The sequence below is a fragment of the Phaenicophaeus curvirostris genome, chromosome 11 (genome assembly GCF_032191515.1).
Source record: "Phaenicophaeus curvirostris isolate KB17595 chromosome 11, BPBGC_Pcur_1.0, whole genome shotgun sequence".
NCBI classification, from domain to species: domain Eukaryota; kingdom Metazoa; phylum Chordata; class Aves; order Cuculiformes; family Cuculidae; genus Phaenicophaeus; species Phaenicophaeus curvirostris.
Window position 1 is genome coordinate 10,202,633 of NC_091402.1, and position 22,995 is coordinate 10,225,627.

Consider the following 22,995-nt stretch of genomic DNA (forward strand, 5'->3'; position numbering starts at 1 on the left):
AGCTATAGAAAAGTGATGGAATAAATAGAAGAAAACAACAGGGGAAAGGAGAGGAAAAACATCAAAGGAAACTGCAGCCAGCAGCTGGGAGGAGAGATTAAACCCCTTGTTAAAACCCCCTGTTTTACAGGGCTTGTTAAAACATATGTAAAGAGGAATTTCTGGTATTATATCCACCTGTCTATCACATTTTTCAGCCTTCAGGGCAAAGAGTATTTTGCTTTAAGCCTCTTAAGTCTGTATATTACATTACTTGGGTATTGTTATTTACAAAGTGCACTGTGTGCACCTACTGCTTCACAGACAATTGAAGTGACAGCTCAGGCCTTAAATAAGATGCAACATTTAATGAGAGGCACAGCAGCTCAAGATGACAGTAAACAAAAAGAAACCATATTAAAAACATGCATCAAAACAGTGAAAGATGAGACATAATGTGCTTGCAAATTATTAGTTACTATTTTTAAATCAAAGAACTGTGATCTAAGGATTAAGAGCCGATGACTTTGGATGAAGATAAAAAAAATCTGGGTTCTCTACCAAATTCTGGTACCAACAATCAACGTACTCTTTGATAAATTGATAAAGCCTTACCAAAGTTTCAAGGAAAATGCTAGAATTTCCTCTTGTAAGACTAGAAAAGGTTGTTTTAGTAGCATAAATTGCTCAAAATCTCAAATACTTTCTACACCAGACCCATAGTTTGACCCACAGAGTATTTATTTGAGCTATGCTATCTCGACAGAAACAAATAAGACAGTACAGAATTACCTGACAACCTAGGAGAATGAGCCAACCCATCCCTACCCTTCACTAAGAAAATCTGAAAACATCACTGCCTGAATTCTTCCCATTTACTGTTCAATGAGATTGATTTTATTTGTAATTATTTTTTCTTACACTACACAACAGCTAAAAATCAAAATCTCTGTCCCATCATACTTGCAGAGAAGTCCAAATCAGCCTTTAACTTTCTTACTAATGAACTACTGAATATACTCAGTCTCTTGCTGCAACACAGGACATTCAGACACGTACATTTATGGAGCCCTAATTCTCTCCATCTTTCAACATATCTTTGAATAGACACTAGAATTAGTTTTAGCACAGCCTCACAAATGATGCATCCTAAGGTCATGTCACTTGCTTCTCCTAAATGATACTGCTCTGCTTCTTTGGCTGAAGACTGCACTCACCCTTCTCACTTCCTCAGAGATAAATAGGTACTCGGGTTCCAACTGTTCTCAACCATGACCCAACATATATTCCTGGAGCTGCTACCCCAATTTATGTTCTCCAATCCATAAGTACAATCTTTTGTGAACGTGCCATCTTATTTATACTTGGTTGTATTATAATTCATGTTGTTCAAATAAGCACGTGCTGCCAGTCTGGGTCAGTCTGTGCAATTCATTTTCCACCTTTAGATAAATAACGTGAATATCATCAAAAAATTTTATCTAAACAGGCATATGCTATCTTTTCTTCCAGACTGTTTAAGATACTGGACAGCACTAAGACAAAAACTCTGAAAACAATGGATGATCTTAACTTTTTATAAACCAACAAAATAACACTTTATTTTCCCAGGTTGGGGTTTTTTTTTCCATCTTCCAATATTTCCTAGAACAGTGCCATATTTGTAACTCCTACAGTTGGTAGCATGGGAACTGAAACAAGCATAAAATGAACCTCAAAGAGACGATTTAGAGTGGCTGCTCCCATCATTGGTAAAAGCTTGAAAACCAGCTGGGACATCTGAAAGTTAACACAGCACCACAGGCCACCAGAGAAGTGAATGAAAAGCAAACTGAATGCAGCATGATTAATCAAAGCAGTAAGCAAATGTAGTGCTGCATGCTGAACTAGCTGCCAGCAGTAGTAATGCCAGCTTGTAAATCCTGCTAAGAAGGAATTACAGTAATTAGGGATTGTAGTCATGAACTACTGTAGCAAGTCATCACAGGACAACAGGGATGAAGCCTATGTAACCAGATAAAATACAGCTTTTTACTGTGTTCATGGAAAAGACGTGGTCACAAGCAGCATCAAGATCTTACAGTTTATCCATTGCACCTGCACAGCTCTTACTAAACCAAAACAGCAAATGAAACAATATTTTCAAATTACAACCTCCAAAGTCCAACAAGCTGTTTTGTTTTGCAGGGGGGTGGATCACAAGGAATTATGTGGCTTCACTGTATCCACAACAACAATGCCATTAAAAGGAGGACAGTGAAAAATATAACACTCTAACCACAAGATAGATCAAAAGAAGGGATATTGCAGTGGTGGCTGTTGGAGTACTATACTATCTGATAAATACCATAACTGGCTACCTCAGGACATGCTCAAAGCACATGCTAACAGCAAGGCTGCTTTCAAAGCAGCATCCTGAAAGCAATTTGTCTTTTATCTGCACCACCTACTTTGAATACTGGAGCTCTTATCAAACCTGAAATTACTGCAGCCTTCACTAACATAAGGTTAACATGGGAAGTGATGAAAATACAGTAAAACCTAAACTACAACCTAAACAGAGTAAAACTGACCATGAAACTGTAATGCACATAAAATACAATACTATGAAGTGTATTCCTCCTAAGATCTTAACTGTATTAAGTGGTTTGAACATACCGTACAAATCAGTTTAATCCCACAGAGCCAACAAGCAGGATTTTCATTCAAAATATTTTACTCTTTATGCCTTTGTTCTTCTGAATCATGACTGCTGAATCCAAGAGGTTAACAGCTGAAACTTAGTATTTGAGAAGGCTTGAAAGCACTGATTATTTTTTCTTATCTGTTAATATATTCTCTCCTCCATCCATTACAAATGGAAAATGCAATAAACATGTTAGTCATACACCATTTGAAAACCTTTTAGGATAGATTTGTTCTCAAATCCTCCTGTCTGAACTTAGTATTTTTGTAGTAGAGGTGCACAGTAAAAAAGAGTTAATTCTGTTCAACCATGATTTAGCAGTAGATTCTGGAGTTTCAGATGTTACAGTTCAGTCATTCCTGGGAACATGGCAATGCCAAAAAGGATGAACGGGACTTAAATATCAACCCCACAAGCAGCAATAAAGCAAAGACCAAAAGATTTTTAAAAGATTCTTCCTCTATTCAAGTATTTTTGAGCTTTACAAAAATCTAACATCAACTAACGAAAACAAAACCGCCAAGAAGAACTATCTGCAAAAATGGCACAATCAAAATGGTTTCTACATACTCTGAAACACTTTTTAAACTTTCACAGATCTTAGCAAATAACTGTGTCAAATTTCCTAAGTTTGCAGACAAAATTATTTGTGGAACTGATCATCTAACACACAATTGGAATATATGTTATAATTCTATTTACACTCATCTAAAAGATCATAATATTTGACTACAGAAGCTTAGAGATGTTCAATGTTACAAAATATATTCCCAAATCTAGCAAAAGCTCAATGTAATTCTTTAAGGAAAGCTATAATGCATGACCTGTTCTCAAATGCTTTTCGCCTTACAGGCAAGCACAGCACAGGATACGGGTGAGCTGGCATATATAACAAGATACAAGGAAAATAAATAAGATGCTCCATAGAGGTGAGAACTTCATGTAAATTAATAAGACCTATACAGCTATGTAAACACTTAAACTGGAGAGGCTTCTGAAGATTCACTGTGGTACAAGGCATTTAAATGGGCACAACAGCCCAGTCAAACCATCAGCACTACTCTGATTATCAGTACACTCTGAAAAAAAAAATAAGTCTTACACATTCAAGCCCAGCCTTTTCTGCAAACAAAGTGATAACTCTAAAAATAATTTTTAAAAGCCAGTTAAATCCAAGAAAGAGATCAGAACGAACACAAAGAAATCTTCTCTCTACCAAACTTTAACCAATGCAATGGACTGAAACTGATGCTGAAGGTTTAGCTCCCTTGGACATTTTACAATCCAATGTGACACAGGCAGTAAAAACCCTAAATCTCGTGGATCTTATTTTATTTCTGAAAGACTTGGGCTCCTTACTGCCTTTACAAAATCAGGCCTTAACTCTTCAAGCCCACATTACACTATATTGACTAAAACGTAGTTCAGAAAACCTGGGGAAAAGAAAAGGAGGGGCTGAAGAATCACAGTCAGTCAATCTCATCACCTTAAGACATGCTGTGAATGTAATTAATCCTACATTTATTCAGAGAACTTCACACCCTACACATAAAGCAGCAACGCCCTGCTGGCTTTGGACTGGGTAGTTATGTTGTAACAAGGACTAGGTTTTGATTGTAACAAAAAGATGACAAGAAACACAGACCTATAAAGCTATCTCAGCTTTTCAGATGTCTCAGCTGCGAGTCAAGAGAGGCAGATATAACATGCTTAGGAATACCTGACTTAGCTTTAGCTTAGTTGACTCCAACAAAGATAACAGCTTCTACAGCGACTGTATAAATGCTACCAGGAACCCCAATTCTTACTTTAAAGTAAATAATCCAGCTTGACCTGGCTTGTAACACCTACAGTCACCAAAATGAGCAAGATTATATTTATCTTTGGTTGTGGAGCAATCAAAGGTCATGTGAATGTGCAACTGCAGAGCAGGCCAGTAGGGACCGCAGGGCCGAGCTACCAGAAGGCACATATCTACAACAATGGACAACAAAAAGCAATGTGAATAGAGAGAGACTGGCACAAAAGGGAATACAAAACACTGCAGAGACACAAAGGAACCTCAGCACAGCAAGATACAGTGAGTAAACTCGTCTGACTTCTATGAAGGACAACTCCTATGGGGTCACACATGCATAAATCACCTCCAGTGCAGGGGAAAAAGCTCTCCTGCAACAACCCCACACCTATATTCCCCTGGTCTTAGCAGCCCATATTGTAGCTATCAGGCCACCAGTGGTTTCACCAAAGCTCTTTATCCTCTTCCTCATCAACTTCTGCTCAAAGTAATGTGTGAAAGATGGAAGAAAGCTCAGACTCATAAATTCAGTTATAACTTCACCTTGGAGAGCCTGCCATATGCATCATAGTGGTTTGTTAAAGCTCTGACCTGAAGAAAAAAAAACATGTGAACCAGACAAATTAAATTTAATTTTATTATGGAAATGAAAGTAATAACAGAAGTGACAGCAGGGTGGATGATAAGCTCACTTAGCAGGGGGATCAAATGAAGTGATGACATGTCATTATGACCTCAGGGGTTAAAGATGCAATTTTCCATCTGGCTGCATCTGGCTTTTCAACGTAAATGTTGACACCACCTGCCAAGGTTTACTACAAGCTGCCTCCTCCATAGGTCTTTGTCTAGCTTGTGTTACCCAGGATATCATTTACTTTTCTCACTTCTCTAGTAAGTTTCCCTGAGCAATGTGCTCCCTTTCTTCAAAGCCTAAAGAAGAGTTAAAAGGATCTTATGTGCCACTTGTACAATAAATCAAATTATTAATAGTAACTTCACAAGCAGCTTCAAGGGAGCAGAAAGCAGGTAAAACTAGCTTTAAGATTGCAAACAGGAAGATGGAATTTTAGCTACACTTGCTAATATCTTGCATTGTCTAAGACTTCTATTATGGACATCTTACTAACAAGTACCTGAATTAAACCACTTTCCTGAAAAAACAACCCTTAAAGAACTATCTTGTAGTCACCAATGCCAACTGACTGTTAGGCACCCGCATGTGTTTTACTTACCAGCTTATTAATTTCCAATTCCAGATGCATTGTGCTTAAAATAAATCATCTTTTGCCAATCCTGTGACACATCCACTTATTCATCTACCTTAGCCACAGCTAACTTATGATCTCAAACCAAATTTGCTATCAGCTATTGACACACTGTAGGCGACAAGGCTTTTATTTCTACATTGAGTATTTAAAAGTTGGTACCTACCAGCGGTGTTCCCCTCCTGAAGGTTTAATCTGGAACAGGACTGAGTGTTTACTATGACTTGATACATCCATTACATTTTTACTTGTACCAAGCTTTCTTTCCTAAACCCACAGCTCCCAGACTTTTCTCTGCCAGTACAGGTGAGATAAAAGGCTTGCTTCCAGCTGTTTTAAAGTGTCCATATTCTTCACTAAAAGAAACCCTACAGTCTGTTTAAACAAAGAGGCCCCAACCTCTGCTAGGATTTGGTTACAGAGCAGGGCAAGAGGGGAAGAAAAAAAAAACCCAACTCTCCCCAGATTTTTGAGAGTTCCCTGGGACTGCAGCAATGAAAACAAGGGAGAACAGAGACAAAGAAAGTTAATGAAGCTTGCATGGAGCAAAGAATAGCTAAGAAACAAAAGCAGAGAAAGCATCCAAACTGATCAGACATGCAAATAAGTTCATTCAAAGACCACCTCAAAAATACCTATAAATAACTTCTCCCAAAATTGTTCCATCACAAAGGCAGTTAAGCAGAGAGAGGTCATAACAGTCTTCCCCTGGAATGGAAGGGGTGCCACTCTCCTCTCCAGATGCCTTACCTTGCAGAGCTGGGAACCCTTGTCCTTAACAAACAACTCACCACCCATATCTGTATCAGTTAAGGTGTTTTCTGAATGACAAGAGAGCTTTGTTGCTCCCTTCAACACAAAGAAAAACCCAAAGTGTTCTTGTTCATTTTGCACATGCTTAACTTCAAGCACATGCTTCACTGCTAAACTGAACAGGAATGACTTAAGCATATGTTTAAATGCTTTCCTGATTCAGACCCTAAAAATAGGAATGGTTTCTGCCGTTCTCCTTTCTCTTGTTCTCCTAACGACAGAGAACTATTGTGCCATGTCATTATGACATTAAAATAGCTTAATTGCCCTCTTTCCAGAAGCTGTCAGGTCTGCTTAACTGGTACATAATGTATGCATCTAGGAGTAAACGTGTTAATACATCAGTCACTTGCACCTACCATACATTTTCCTCTGTTGTATTTAAAGAAAGCCTTGGTTCTGATGACTGACTTACTAGACGTTATATTCATTGATATGGGCAGCAGTGATATTACTGTTTTATGACTCATTTCTTCGTAAAAGATGCACGAAATCACTTTCTCTTTCTTAATTTAGTGTACTTTTTTAACTGAACTTCAACTGAACAAATTTCCTCATACCTGCATGTAAGGCATGGCCAAAAAAAATCTTCTAAAAAATTACAGCGTAAAATGAACTGGCTATTCCTGTAACTAATCAGGATTCATCAATAAAAATGTTTGGAAACACCTGCTTTAGAACACTTTGTGCATTGTTACCTACACAAACATACTGAAAACAAAGAGGAAAACAAGAATCAACAATATCTACAGCATGTAATAAGCAGTCATGAACTTTAATTCTCTGAGAAATACTGGTAAAGTCACACCTAAATATACAGCCTATGCAGGCTGGCTCAATTCACTTTAATATTCCCTTCTCTGATCATGATTATTACAAAGTTCCCTCTGTAACCCCTCACTGCTTCTTGTGTCTTGTACACTTAAGCTATTTCTTCTCCCAGCCTCTCATTACATTGTTAACAGGAACACAAAAGACTATTTTTAACCACTGTTTTATGAGCCTGAACATTGCTATATTAACAAATATGACAACGGCATTTTTTATATCAGTACTGCTTTCCTTTTCAGAGAAATACTACTTGCAACTCAGACACTACTTTTGTGGGCCTTCAGATAAGGCTGTGAAGACTAGAAGGGATGGAGAAAACAAAAGCCGTATGAAAAATAGAATAAATCTGGCAAGAACAATAAAAAGCTTAGTCACATTTGAACATGCAGCTTTCTTTGTTCATTTAATCCACCTCTCACTGATTTCCTACTAATACTTTTGTTTTTAAATCATTAAAGCATGCTGATACTTCTAATTAGTTCCAGGACTCTGGGAACAAGTAAAGCCGTGCTGACTCCATTGAAAGGACACAGGTAAGACACAGAAGCGCTCAAACATAGAGGCCTTGTCTGGAAGTGGCAGAGTCACTGTTTGCTCTCAAGTGAAGTGGAAGCCAAAGCACATTGCCAGGGGAGAGTGAGCTGGCAAGCAACTATAGGGTAGGAATACACAGCATACAGATACTTGTCACACTTACTCTTGTGTTAATAATCAATTGGTACAACTGCTACAACCCATAAAGCAACTACTTCATGCAGATGTAAATGGCCAGAATTGAAAGTTGTCCATTTTAATTGGAAATGGTAAATTCAATCCTGAACTAGGAGCCATTTCCAACTTTTTTCCCTAACGTTACGTAAGTGCTATAGAAACCTCATCCTTCCTAAGAAAGATTGCAATAGAATTAAAATTCCCCAGAATTATATTTCCCTGCCAACCATTAATATATTAATGAAAAAGCACATTTTTATTTAAAATACAGTTCCTCCCTTCCTTCTCCAATAATGTCACTAAATTAAAAATACACTGAATATCTTATGCACTACAAATAGATGGATAGTCAAGGTTACGAAACGAAAAAGATTGATCCCATTTCCATGTATAGGAGATAGCATTACTTTTGTTTTTACTGATACCTGTTCGTAGACGATGTTAAAACCATTTCCCACATCAATAACTACTTAAGAACTTACTTGGTTTTTTGAATCCAGATGCAATAGTCTGTAATGAAGAGATCATTAAGGATGTAGGCAGGTTCGCTCTCCATAAAAATCTTGTGAATGTCCAGCAGGCACTTCAAAACGGCAGCTTTTCCTGGAAACAGATTTTTATTCTTGTAATTTACTAGAAATCATATCACACAACCTTTACCATCTTCTCACCTTTGAGGCTTCAATAACCATGCAGTCTACAACTAATTTGTAACTCTAAGTTGATTCAGAGTCTCAGAACAGCAGTAATACAACTATGCCCCTCAGTATCTACATCTATGAGGACGTGGAGCCTCTGAATTCATTAGGAATCTCTCTGCAAGACAAAAGCCTCAAGGCATTGCCATGTGTCTAATTTTTTACAGCTGAAGAACCCCTGCCTCCCAAGATTTCCCACTTTTCTGAGCTGTGCCAGCCCAAACTTCAGCAGAGTCATACAGTGCACCATTTAAAACAAATAAATAAAGCAAGCTCACAAACAACAAGAAGTTATGTCCCATCATTTACCTGAAGAAAGAGAAAACCTAATTCCCTATATGTCCACACAAATATCTCTGTTGGAAAACAACAAGGCTGAGAACACACAGCCCACAGCAGGGTCAAGCGCACAGGAGCAATAGCATAAGACACTGTAAGCAACACCATCACCTAACACCTAGCCACTGCCTTCAATTAAGCAGAATTTTTCCTGCTTCTGTTAGCTACAGAATAATTCGGCAAATTGAGCCCCCAGAAAAAAAACAAAACTCAATTGAGGCTCAAGAAGGCATCACCTGACGTACAGGGGATACACGCAGTAAAAGAGTAAAAATTTGAATGTTTTCTCATCCCACAACCAGAAATCCTTCTGTAGTCAGTTTCATTTATTTCATATGCAACCACTGTTTATGAAGAAGAGAACTGATTAACATAACCTCTAAATGCCAAGATTCCCTCCCTTAGTTGTCTGATGGAAGTTGCTAAAGGGTTAAGTGCTGGAACACTAAAAAATTTTTTTTTTCACTGTTTAATAGGGTGGGGGAAAAAAACCCATTCAAATGAAAACAGCCACTACTGCAAATGGAATCTAATAACCGTCTCCTGAGAGGCTGGCTCCTCCTAGGCTATGAAACCTGAACAGGGATGAAATTATATATTGCAGATTTAAAAAAAAAAAAAAAAAAAAAAAGAAAAGAAAAATATCAGAACTCCCCCTGCTGCTCAAGCACAAAATTTGTTTGTTTATTTTATAGTAAATCCCTGCTGAAAAATATAGACAGTTAAAGGGTGTGGAAAATGGCAATAAGGAAAAAGAATACGAGAGTAAAAACCCATGGCAAACAGAATTGAAAAGAACACTGCTTTGGAAGAGAAACTGAAGAAGAGTCAGGAAAGACTCAACTTAAGACTCTATTTAAGAATACACAGATGCACCCACCCCCCCCCACCCCTTGCCCCCCTCTCCGCCCCGACTATTTATTGGCATTAGTCATTTTGTGTCTTTCCCAATTCTTTGGTAGTTAGCAACCTAAAAACCAATGCTTTTCATCCTATTCCATCACCATAACAGTAAATACTGATTTGATATACAACCTTCAGAACCTTCTAAAGTTATCAGTAATCACCATTAATTTTATCACTAAGTTGCTAATGCCTCGCCCAAAAGATTTACGTTCACACGAAGGAAGGTGATGTGTCTGTGTCTGCTTCCCAGGCAGCACCTGGAAAGTATTGTGGCTCACACAAGGTAGTGCGCTCTTCTCAACTCCAGTTGAAATGAGCACACATTCTCTTTTCTGGAGGCTTGCACATGCCTTTTCAGCATCCTAAAGATCCACAGCCAGCCCTGTGGAGGCAGTCGGTCGCCCCATCCTGCACCGTTTCCCAGGCAACCAGTGCAACACAGATGCGCAGAGAACGAAGCCAGACCTGCTTGCTTCTTAACTTCTTCCACTGCTTCTAAACCATTCTACCCATCAACTAGAGTTGAATGTCTGTTAAAGCTTACAGCAGTACTTTTTATGCAACTCACTAAGGCTGGAGGAAAAAAAAAGGCTAGCTTAAACCCAGCCCAGGTACAGAATGAGTTAGCTACCCAAACCACTCCTCCAGAGGAGATGGGATTCTGCTGTTGCAACAAGACCATCATGGGTGACTTGGGGAGACCGTGGCAATAAGCATTACCAGAGCCACTATGTTTTGGATGCAGAGGGTTAAGAAACAACAGCAGCTTCATGGCCACCATAGGAGGATGGCACAGGAGACCTGACAGTTACTGTAGATGCCACCTCTTTTAGGCAGCTACTGAAAATACTTTGTTGGATTATCAAATGTTCATTCCAATACTATTTTCCATCATAGCACTACATGAAAAGCAAATAGCTTACCTCTCATACCATCCTCTTAAGGCAAAAAACCCAAACACCTCAAGGGCTGGCAGCACTGTATGATTTCAGTTTTGTTATCAGAATTTTATTTCTCCACACTTACGAATAGCAGTGTAATTCAGTGGAGGTAGGTGAGGAGGGACAGCATGTACCTTCCCCTTAAAACTTTACTACCTGACTGTTATAATGTAAATGATATTTTGAATCATCAACATGACGGTAAGCTTCCTTTCTGTCAAATCCGTAACATCTCTGACAAGGGTTAAAATAAAACACTAGTTCTTCAAAACTGTAAACCAGGCAGGAAAGCTGCCCAGGTTTGCAACTGCAAAGCCACACCGAGCAGAACTTAGTCAAACAGAACAGGCAGAACAATTGAAGAGGACGCTTTAAAAAATTACCTTCAATGGAGACAAATCATGGAGGTTAGCAAAAATCCATCCAATTTTTTTTTAGCATGGCTTCAGTCAGGTAGTTAAAGAACACAAAGGAAAAGAGAAACAATAGGACTACTGCTACACCTGTAACAATAAGGGGCCTTGATTTGAAATAAAAACTTAAGGCATGTTTAGAACAGGGTCTAAATCAATGATAGTATCTAAACTACTGTAACAAAAGCTTCATTAATATTGTCTTTCAAAACTGAGAAATCTCTTTACACAGAAATACAGTACAAAGAAAAATACTTCAAAAATGAACACTCTGCAAACAATTCCAGTGAACTATAACTTCCCTCTGAAGACCTTTTCCCTAAAGCTTTACAAATCACAGTTTGACGATCCCAATTTATCAGGATACAGGATCTCATAAAACATTTTTTTTACAGTTGAGACATTAATAACATTTATTCTGTGTGGATTTTCTGGTGTGAATGATGCAGCTGAATTTACACCACAACTCCATGTGTTATGCACTGGCTGATAAATGAATTGCTTCAAGGGCTTTTTCCCTGCAAGGACACCAATTTTGTTCTCTCCTCTCCTCAGCTCCATTTTCACAAACTCACAAGACGTCTGGGAACATTGGTATCTATCAACCTTGGGTGAAATTGGCCAGAGATTCAAACGCTGTTAAAAAAACCCAAGACCTACAAACAACATGGCCATGTAAGTATCACTTCCAATCCCTAAAAAAAACTTACCTAGTTGCAGTATCATGACTGCATCACTGACAGCACGTATCACCAATCCAAAATGTCTGTGTAGGGGATAGCAGAGCACTCGTCTTCCAAAAGATATCAGGACATTATGAATGCTAGTGAAATTCTGTATCAGTGAAAAAACTGAATTAGCCTGTATGCTTTTTGATACATGGATTCAGGGTTTTTTGTTTGTTTGTTTTCCTTTAAGGTAAGAAGTCATAGCAGCATAGAAAAAAAAGGACATTTTTACATATTTAGCATCCAAAACTCTGTATTTTAATAGGCATGGAAAATAAAGATGTTAAATAGAAATAACAGACTGCACATTTAGTTTGCATGGCAGGATAACATAAGTCCTGTAAGTTTTAGTGGTTTTTAACTAAAAAAAGAATGTAGAGAACATTAGAATAAAACATCTAACTCAAGACTTCGCCATTCTTTAGATTAAAGCAATAAATTACATCTGTCCCACATAATTATATATATAGAAGGGGAAGCTATAAAAAGCCTTTTAAGAATCAAGAAAAATTAAAACCACATGATATTAACAAAATACATATGTACACATAAGATCTTGAAAAGTGATACATGACTCTGCCTTTCATGAAAGTTAGAGATATTCAAGCGAGGGATAAATATATTTGCGTAGAGAAAGCAGTTCATTGTCCTCCTTTATGAGTGAGGAACACCTCTAAATTACTGAGGCTAGAGGCATTAACGAGTTATTAAAGACTAAGAGAATGGTTTCCTTTCCAGTTTTCATGACAAAATATTCCATTTATAAATTCAAATAAAAATACCTATTTCATCTTGAACTCACAATTTATTAAAATTAATAAAAATGCTTTGCTGACAGCTGGCACTTTTTCACATTATATAATTACCTTAATCCATTCTTCATTTTAATGAATCACCATTTAAATCATTTATGTTTTGTTATTTAGTATTTAGAATCTAAGGTGCATGCATGCCATGCACAGCAAAATGGCAGTCAGTTCAAACAAACCATAGCTGAGGCAATTTTGTTTACAGATTGATGAAAACACCCGCCTCTACATGGTTTGTATAACAGATATAGTTATTAACAGCTTGGTGCCAGGAGACTGAATTTTCTGGGTGTGAAATATACTGTTGGCACAGGCTGCGCCAAGAACTGCTACATTATAGGATAAGCACATGCAGGAAACTCCTCCACTATGTTAGGTTATGGATCTGAAAAAAATTTGAGAGTTAAAGCAATCACGGCATTTTAACTGCACTCCTTTTCGACTTGCAACTACAGAACACTCCCTCGGAAACACATGAAAATGAAGAAATCTAGAAAACCAGTTGCCATAGAACAAGTTGTTACTGAATATTCTCCACTACATTTAAAGGAGAACCTGTCAAATTTCACTTTTGGACCTGCAACCCCAAATCTGGCTCAGTAATTTCAGGAATGGGGACAGGACAGTTGTTCCTAGCTTGCTGCCATCAAAAGAAATAATGGCTTACAGGCCAGGTTAAGTCCATTCCACTTCTAGCTCTGCAACAACTGAATTACACAGGCCTACGTGCTTTCAGCAAGCAATTTGAACTTGCAAAGAAAATAATTCAGTTAGTTTGTTTCCTCTAGTCTATGCTGGCTCCAAAGGACTAGCAGCAACTAAACAAACAGGGATGTGGCAATAACATTGAAAAAAGGGCAGTGGGTAAAGCTACACACACCCACTAACGAGCTCTGCAAGAAATCTGAAGCAGAAGTTTTCAGTAATGGTCTAAAGAATCACACAATCATTAAAGCCTTAATTAGACAATTCACAACTACAGAACTGAGGTCTTTTTGCTACAGGAATATGGGATTCAGTTTCTCCTGGTAGTTGGAGGAAAAAAAAAATAAATGAAGACAAAGACACCAAACCCTTTGGATCTGAGTTCTAAGAAGTCTTCCTAGTAGTGGGTTTGCATTTACCTGTGGGCTTTCCAGTTTCACTCTCCAGTGTACTCTGAAGCCATAACAGCAGAAAGGAGGAAAAGCCAGAAGCCACCTGACTTACAGCCAAAAAATTAGCAAGCTAGAAGTGCCAAATAATGAACTTGGAAGGCTGAGGAAAGACTCCACAGTCAAAACCCAAAGGAGTGAACAAGAAGCTGCTTTATTAAAGCCTGTAATCTTTAGAAGTGCATCTGGGGTAGGAGTTAAAGGACAAGAACACTAAGAAATTATATTCCAGGCTTTTTATGACCTTTATGACCTTTTTATTTTAACATGCTTCAGCCAGTTAAATGGGAAGATACCTACTTCTGATGGAGGAGCTAGAAGACTACATTTTCTCACCCTAAGCATGGGGTTGCGCGCACACACACTGTGGGTGCATGCGAGCAATAACTACAGTTACTTCCTAAATAAAGGTCAGGATGTGGGAATCGAGCCCAGGAGCTAGGGACAGCACACAGATAAACAGCTTTTTCACAGTGCCTACCTTTAGCTTTTTCCAGCTTTTCCTGCGCCAGAAGTCCCAGCACTGAGACAAAAAACCTCTTGAGGCTGCTCATAACTGGCAGCCCAGAAGTCACAATCAGTTGCTTCTATCATTTATTAAAAAGAGGACATACGCTTAACCTATCCTCAATACTGAAAGAGTAAGCTTTCCACAAAAGCAACGTACAATACCAAAATCAAATAATACAGCAAAGGCATAACACAAAACAAAGTTTTATCTCACCTCCAGCCAGCACAACGTTGCACTCAGTTTCCTGATGTTCCAAGATGATTCAACCTGGTTTTAAGAGGAGATCATTTAACAAGTATTATCTAATTCAACATTCAAGGCTGCTAGCAAACTATTTAAGATAACATTCTAGCAGCAATTTAGGACCCTTTGTGAATATGAAGCACTAATTATATTATGTGCATTGAAATGGCCACAGGACAGCATTAAAGTTATATTGCAATGTAGATATTAAATAACTGAATCGGTTTCCATATTGGGAATATGGAGCCTATGCGCAAAGCCTTTAAAATACAACAGCAGTCACAGAAAAATGGTGTTTTACAGGAATTCTGTCTCTTTTCACCAAGTAACAAACTTGAATCAACAAAGCTCAAGCTCAATGCCTTGTTTCGTGAAAACAGCTCAAGACTTCTGGCTTTCAGAGAGGATCCCAAAGCTAGCAATACATGTAAAATGTCATCATTCTTAAAATGTGCCAGATTCATAGTATTTGTGTGGTAGCGTGGTCTGGTGGGATGATTAGGGCAAAAAGCCAGGAAGTCTTGATCTATAATCCTAAAGGTTTGTGTGACCTGAATGTCTTAGTTTTCCTATTAAAAAGAGGAAAAAAAAGGGAGGAGGGATGACACCACAGTATATTTCCCACCTATACCATACAGTTATTGCAAAGATCAATAAAGAATTGTACAATTGTTTTCCTTGTATATTTTTGTGCAACACTAACATGCAATGCAAGAACCATCCTAGTTATTCCGTTGAATAAACAGGTCTGGACGTTTCTGCCTGCCATTCTAAAATACCTGCCCTACAATTCAGTCTGATTAAGATACAATGTTTTTGATTACATGCTCCAATATTTTGATTAAAAGTATTGAGAAAACATCTCATTCATTAATATCAACACAGGAGATGCTAGACGTGAAGTTGTATCTGGGAAGCAAGTCCATTCCAAAAAGGCAAGGCATGGAATCCATTCTAAACTTTTTCTGTTTTCTTAATGCTTTATATTCTGTAAAAAGCTGCTGCTTGTGCAAGAGATGGGCAAATATTAGAATTCTGAAAACAGAAACATGCCTTCCTACTTCTTAGTGTTTGAAAATCAGAAAAAGAAAACTCTGCATTAGGATTTTTTTTTTAAACATGTAATTTCTAAAATTCTAAATGCCTTGCTCTGGTTTCCAGAATGCCTCAGAAAACACTCTCCATGCTCAGTGCATAAGCTTAAAAACAAAAAACACTCAAAAAAAAATCTATTTTGTTAAAAGCATGTAATGGTAGCCTATATAAAACACCAAACATACAGTTTCAGCCTTGCAGACTTAATGGTTTCCCATGCTTTTTCAGAATCTGAATCAGTAGTGGTATTACTATAAACATAACTATTACAGAATCTTCAAAAAAAAAAACACAGAAGGAGGAACCATCAACATAAAAGAACAGTTATTTTGTGAAATTTGCCTTTACAAAAATCAAGATGTGATGTCACAAAACGTATCAGAAGCAAACAATTGTCTGAAGGCTCCTACACCTCCACTTCTTTCCTGCAGCTAAAATGCTGCTCCAGAAGAACAGAAGTATTTAGAAGTCATATTAATCCTTAAATGCGTCCCAATATCTCAACTTATAGTGTTGAGTCATTTTAACCGACTCAATTATATACTTTAATGCTTGGAAGGAAATTCTCTTTAAGAGGCAGGTTTCCTAAATGGCAGTACAGAGTCCAGCATGAGGGTCCTAAAACATACTAATCTTTTTATCTTTTGTAACTCACATTCTTGTCTCCTTCATTGACACGTATTTCGTAGCAATATGCCAGAAGGATATCAATTAATCCAAGATATGCATGATGACGGCTTCTTTTATCCAGGAGATAAGATTTATTTGTGAACTTTCTCAGCTGCTCTCTTTCTTCTTCAGAGAAGGTAACTATAAAAAGTAAAAGGATAATTGATTATGAATTTAAAACTGGCACATGCATTTTAATAGGCAGTAATACTACTTCAACAGCCTCTTTAAAAAGAAGCACGTTACTAATCACAAGCCACTCATCACTCAAGAAAAGTCTAAATCATCTTTACTTTAATTTTTAACTTCTATGAAACAGATATAGTCCTTTCAAAGTCAAGTTCCAACCCTGTCAAGTACGGCATGTACACACTGGCAATTCCAAGCCCCTCTGGAAGGGCCAAGGATTTCTCTGGATGCCCGGGCACCTCATACAGAAATAACCACACAATTAGGATCAGAGTAAACTGAAGTTTAGGTCCACATTCTATGGGATAAAAATAAGAAAACAGGACAACAAAATCAAATATAATTTCTTATTATGAAAAAGGGTAAGAATAAAAGAATGCATGCTGTGACAATGCATCAAAGTATTTCTCTAGGAAACAGTGGTATGGACATAGGTAGCTACGATTGGATATCGAATGGTAACCCTTCTAAAGAGTACCTAAAATACTTCAGAAAGAACATCAGAATTGCCTTGAAATAACAGTAGAGATCAAGTAGGTAACTGACTAGAAGCTATCTCTGTACAAACTCAAAGTAAATCAAGGACCCATTTAGTAAAATTGAAACAGCCAGAAGCCAGAGCGAAGAGATTTTCATCCAGGCTGCACGGAGTGCAGTCATTCCATGTCAACAGGCTCTGATTCACTGCACAGGATAGATGTAGTGAGCACATTTTGGTCACACCATAGAGAAAAGTGACAGGCACAAGGTGACTTGACAAGAGAAAGCAGCACTAGTAGCTTGACAGGTGATGCTTTGTTGCATCAAGGAAGCCCCACTCCATGATTTGTTTCAAGCACCAATAAACCAGCCTGAGTTTAAAATGCCTCTCACTGGAAGAGATTTCCTTGAGGACAGGAACAAGCCCAATGCAGCACTCATTACACTTTGTAAATAAACCTGAAGTGCCAGGGGTAGATACATAATGTCCCCCTCAACACTACAATTTTAATTATTTATTCTAAGGGAAGAGGGAGACTAACACCAAAACCATACGCTTAATAACAAAATCTCTCTTCAATTATTCTTGTAGTCCCCTCCTGTTTGAGTCACTATATTCTCACATACTTAGTGAGGGCAGAGAAAGGCTGATATACAAACTTAATCTAAACCAACTAATGATTAACACGCGAAGATGAGGATGTGATACTGGTTAGGCATTAATACATCACCCTGATCCCTGATAAACACCTGAAGAGTCCTGGCTAGCGAGGCAGGCAGCTGGGAAGGGTCTGCCTTTGTGGCGCCCCAAGACAAATCTGTGAATATTGCCAAGCTGTTGCCTTCCACCAGCATTGTCAGCACTAACAACTTGACCTGATAACCCAACAATTCCTGCCCTAACTTGATCCCCTGTTTTTCCAATTTTTCCCTCTGTAATCCTTGAGTTAGTGATGATCTTGTCTCAACCATCCTACCTGCAATTCCACCATTCTCATTTTACTGCAGACTTTCTCATAGTTCTTCCTCAGCATCACGAGCTGAGGTTACGCAGCTGCACAGAACCCATAATCCAGAGCCCTGGACCTTTGGGACACAGGCAGCTGAACTCCCACAGGGAGCCTAAAGCATGCAAGCTTACAGAGAAAAGAGTTTACAACTTCTAGTAAACCAAGTTCCTTTTTACACCCCTTGCCTTTTTCTCTAACAGAAGGATGATGATTGCCAATGTGGTTATAGACAGTTCTCCTTAAATATTGCTCATCATCATTTTACACAATCCACATTTTCAGGGATACAACCCATCCGGAAGACACGTGGTTGTCTTTATTCTAAGAGGTTTCCACAAGCTTTCTAATTTTATGACAAGTTTTAAAACAAATGTTTGTGATGCCAAAGGCACATACATATGCACGCACTCCATCTCAAAACATAAAATTATGAATTAAGAAAAACACTTCTGAATGTTTCTTCTTTATGAACTTCTTAAATGTTTCTATCAGCTTCATAACCACAAAATACTTGATTTAAATTCCTACAGAAACTTCTTCATAAGCTAAACATTTCTCTGGATCCAAGCCAGCCCCTATTTATTTACAAGCTCCCACAAAAAGAAATTCCAGCTTTTATATCATCTTGAGAAAGCCAATCTCTTCCACTCGCTATGATATAGTACAAAGCAACAATTTAGTAAGACTGTGGCAATTCTAACATTGTTTTTCTGTTAATGCTGTGCAATTCAGTTTTCCTCCTTAAATCACAAGTATAGATGATGTATCTACATATTCTATTAGCAAATTTCCTTGCAAGTTCTTAAATTGCATCTATTTTTCATCGAGCCACTTCTATCACTCATATTAAAATCACCCATAAAACCATATGTGCAATGTCATAGCACATTTGAAAAGAATTAGTTTCTGAAAAACATAACATAAAACCACTCTGTAAGTTGCTACAGTAGGGTGGGTTTAATGAGGTATCACAATGGGTGTTTACAGTGACAAGAAGGTCCAACTGCAAAGAAAAAAAAAAAGCATTTCCAGTTTCAGCTAGCTTTCATTAGAAAACACTCTCCTGGAGTTCAACACAATTTAGTATAAAATCATGTGCAAGTAGCATTTTCACACTGAAGAGAAGCAGCAAAACTGAAGCTAAAGAACAAAAAGAACAGCCAGAAGTTTGTTAGCAAAGACTACTAAAGTAGATCATATGCATAAAGCTTAAAATCACTTTTGATTTCTAAGGTAGTAGTAAAGAAGATCATTACGAAGAAGCTAAATAATTCCTCCAGAGCATCCTAGAATTAATCACAGCAAGAATACCTGTTCTGATGGAGGCAGAACAGTTAGACCAGCACTCTTATATTTCTAGGCCTGCCTCAGTGCATGCACTAGAGTAAGCAGTCAAGATAAAGCAGCCACATCAGGAATGCTGCTGTTCTCCTTCAGACTCATTATATCAAGTGCTGGATACACTACCAAGAAGTCACTTCTCTTAATCCATGACTACAACCTGAAGTCTGGTTTTGTCTCATAGATGATCAGAACTAACTGATGAGATTCTTACCATCAGAGATAAGAAACAGTTCAACACTGAGAGCAAACAAATTGCCTTTTAATGTTTTACTAACAAGTATTTGTTATGTTCCCTAAAATCCACATTCCAAAGGCATGATAGGCAAATGTGAACCGTCCCTCCTTTGTATGCTGAAAACAAAGGAAGTCCTAGTGAACTTCATGAAACTAAGACAAGTTTTTCCTCTAAACTGCAAACGTCCTGAAGCATCATAACAAACAGAAAATGCAAGACTATTAGATACCAGCAAGCACCTAAACTAGACAATTCCCAGAGGCAAATATTACACAATGTTCATAAAATCACTGTAAAGCACCAGGTGTTCAAAATAAAACTTCTCTCTGGAGAAAATACTTCAATTTTACAAATACCTATCCATTCCTTAAAGTTCCTGAATAATAAGGAATCCAGGCCTGAAACTCACTATTAACCAAACCACCACTTCCTTTGCTTTCCTAATTAAAAAACACAAGTACATAATATAAAATTTAACAGAACAAGTAAAATTGTAATTACATTTTCTGCTCTTTTAAGCCTATATTTCATACACCTGCATTGCCAATATTTTATCTTACAATACCTATACAACAATTAATATTACCCTAATACAAAGCAGCATTTGCTGCTACGTATCAAGTACCAAATTTACAAGTTTTCATTAAGTTTGATTTTTAAATCTTTTGTACATTTGCCAGTGCCAAAATCATGTTGCTTCTTGCCACAGCGTAGCTCTGCATTAATATAATTTGTCTGATTCCTTTAGGCATGCATAATTTCACACACACAGTTACTGTTAGATAATACTACAGATTGCCCTTACTTCTCTATCATCATCTTATTTTAAAGTAGCCATTCCTCATGTTAAAATAAACTTATTTCAAATGGCTCTTCAGTACCTCACTGTCAGTGAAGCATGGTTTAATCTGTAAAGGGGAGGACAAGGTCTGACAGACAGAGGGTGTTTTGTTACAGACTTACTGATATTTTATGCTGCAGATCACATCACTTAAGATCAAGCCAGCACAAGATCTGTACCTCAAGACTACTGCAACACTTACGGTGCTAAATGTGCTAGGGGTACTTAGATAAAATGTGCTATCTAGACAGACAGCCAACTTGGTGGTTAGACTCAGACAATTACAGAAACGCAGGGATCAGAAAGGACCTCTCAATCACCTGGTCCAGCCTTCTGGTGAATGCAGAGCCTTGGCTTATGGTTCTGTCAAGCCAAGTCATAAATTCCACAGCTATCTCAAAGTAAAATAACTCAGCAGAACTGATTCCCCCCTTCTCTCTCCGTTTTTTTTTTTTTGAGTTAGCTTCAAAAATGTTTTTTTTTTTAAATGTGTACTTCTATCCCTGTAAGTTAAGGAATCAGCAACACCAGATGGAGGAGGAGATTAGTCATCAGAGAGCAGATTAACCAGGAATAAAGTTAGCTATTGATTTTAACCTGTAGCAAACAAGTCTTTTCTTTTCAAGCTCTTCGTAAAACATGAAGAGAGAAAAGGCAGCACTACTCTGTCTCATAAGATGCCGAAACGCTTTGCTCAGGATCAGTGTTTCCCCATGCTGGATACTGCCTTAAAAACACTTGATAATAATACTGTAAACTTCAGTAACTAATGAAGCTGATTTCCTATTGATTCATCTGTTATGCTTGAATTTATTGGTATCTGATGAGGCGTAAGAGGTTGGCAAAACTTTCCATCGTCCTGACACTGATAACATCTCTTTGCTGTATCGACTCTACAACATCTAAAAATATGGAACTGAAGATTCAATAAAAGCAGTCCTTCCCCATGCACAGAGCCATTTCTGCGAACTTGTATGAAGTGGCTCTCTTTGAGATCCTCTAAAGCTCTGTCAAGGAGACAGCGATCAGGCAAGCCTCATTTCTTCAGGAAGTGAGTGAAGTCTTAAAAATATAAAGCTGCCTTCCTCTGCACACCTATACCCATTCTAAGCTATGATCAGTCAAATCTGGTGTGTTCACTCCTCTCCTTTCTTTACAATTCTTCCATTCAAATATTAGCTCCTTAAAAATTATCTTTTTTTCCCATGTCAAGCTTCTACATCTCTGTAATTCTCAAATCAACATTTACAGCACATTTCCCCCTCACTTCTGACCTTTTTCCTCCAAGGCAGTCTCCATAAAGTCACTGGACCTGGACAGTCTTTGCTGGATCTCACCATTTCCTTTATATTAATTTTTGTCCATAGTCTTTAATGGATCTGCAGTTCCCATAGAATCATGTATGAATTTGATATTTCTTCTTCCACATCTTACTGTTCTTGCCTTTTAAAGTCTTAGATACTTTGCAATAGAGACCCATCATTTACACATTAAGAATTTTGACTGAATAAATACCAATTTCTCCTCACATGAAGAACACTTGTTTTGCAGCGGAACAGTGCCAAGACAGCACGCATGCAGCAAATGCCTGGAAGGCTGAGTAAAACAGGTAAACAGAACAATTGCAGAAATGTGACAAAGAAAAGTAAGCGACTAATCTTAAACCTATGAATCTACCAGTAACGGAGTACAGTTGAGCAAAGCCCTACTGAAAGTTGGATCTTTAAAAAGAAATTGTTCCTCATTCTATAACGAGATCAGAAAGAGAGAACGGTCACTGCTAAGCATGATAGGCTACTATAATCAAAATGAATTATCTCTGGAGCATATAAATGTTATATTAAATACATCTGTCAGCCGGAGCCTTTGAAGATTATTTTTTGCCTAAAAAGGAGTTTTTGGAGGTGTGCTATTTGAAGTAGAATAAAAACGAACTTTTAACTAAGTTGAACGTGACTGTTACGAAACACAAAACCTTTCATCTGGAATCTGTAGAAGCAAGACTAATGTAAACTTCAACCGCAACACAATGCAAACTTTCCAAAAGGTTTATCCTCTCATGAGAAAAGCTGTGTAATTAGTTAGATTTTATGGAGTATTTCTTGACTTGCATTAGACTTAGCAAGCATGAACAAAATCTGAGCCTTTCAGCTTTGGAAAATGCCCACTCCAAAAGTGATATTTTGCTACAAACATGATGGCGAAATCTGTTCTCTAATATTTTCTCTGGTTCCTCAGCCATACTGCAAAGGCAACGATCATAGCTGCCTGGTGGCTAACAAGCCTAGGGCGAAAATAAACAAACAA

The 22,995-nt window shown here is 37.8% G+C and overlaps 1 protein-coding gene across 1 annotated transcript in view; it reads right to left on the reverse strand.

Annotated features, from left to right (window-relative positions):
• The window catches only part of SHQ1 (SHQ1, H/ACA ribonucleoprotein assembly factor), a 45,257-nt gene that overhangs the window by 12,026 nt on the left and 10,236 nt on the right, over window positions 1–22,995 (reverse strand). Inside the window, exons 7-10 of the mRNA XM_069866016.1 lie at window positions 16,576–16,730; window positions 14,796–14,849; window positions 12,091–12,214; window positions 8,566–8,686 (exon numbers count right to left, since the gene is read on the reverse strand). Coding sequence (XP_069722117.1) covers window positions 8,566–8,686; window positions 12,091–12,214; window positions 14,796–14,849; window positions 16,576–16,730 — 454 coding nt within the window. The remainder of the gene's footprint in view (window positions 1–8,565; window positions 8,687–12,090; window positions 12,215–14,795; window positions 14,850–16,575; window positions 16,731–22,995) is intronic.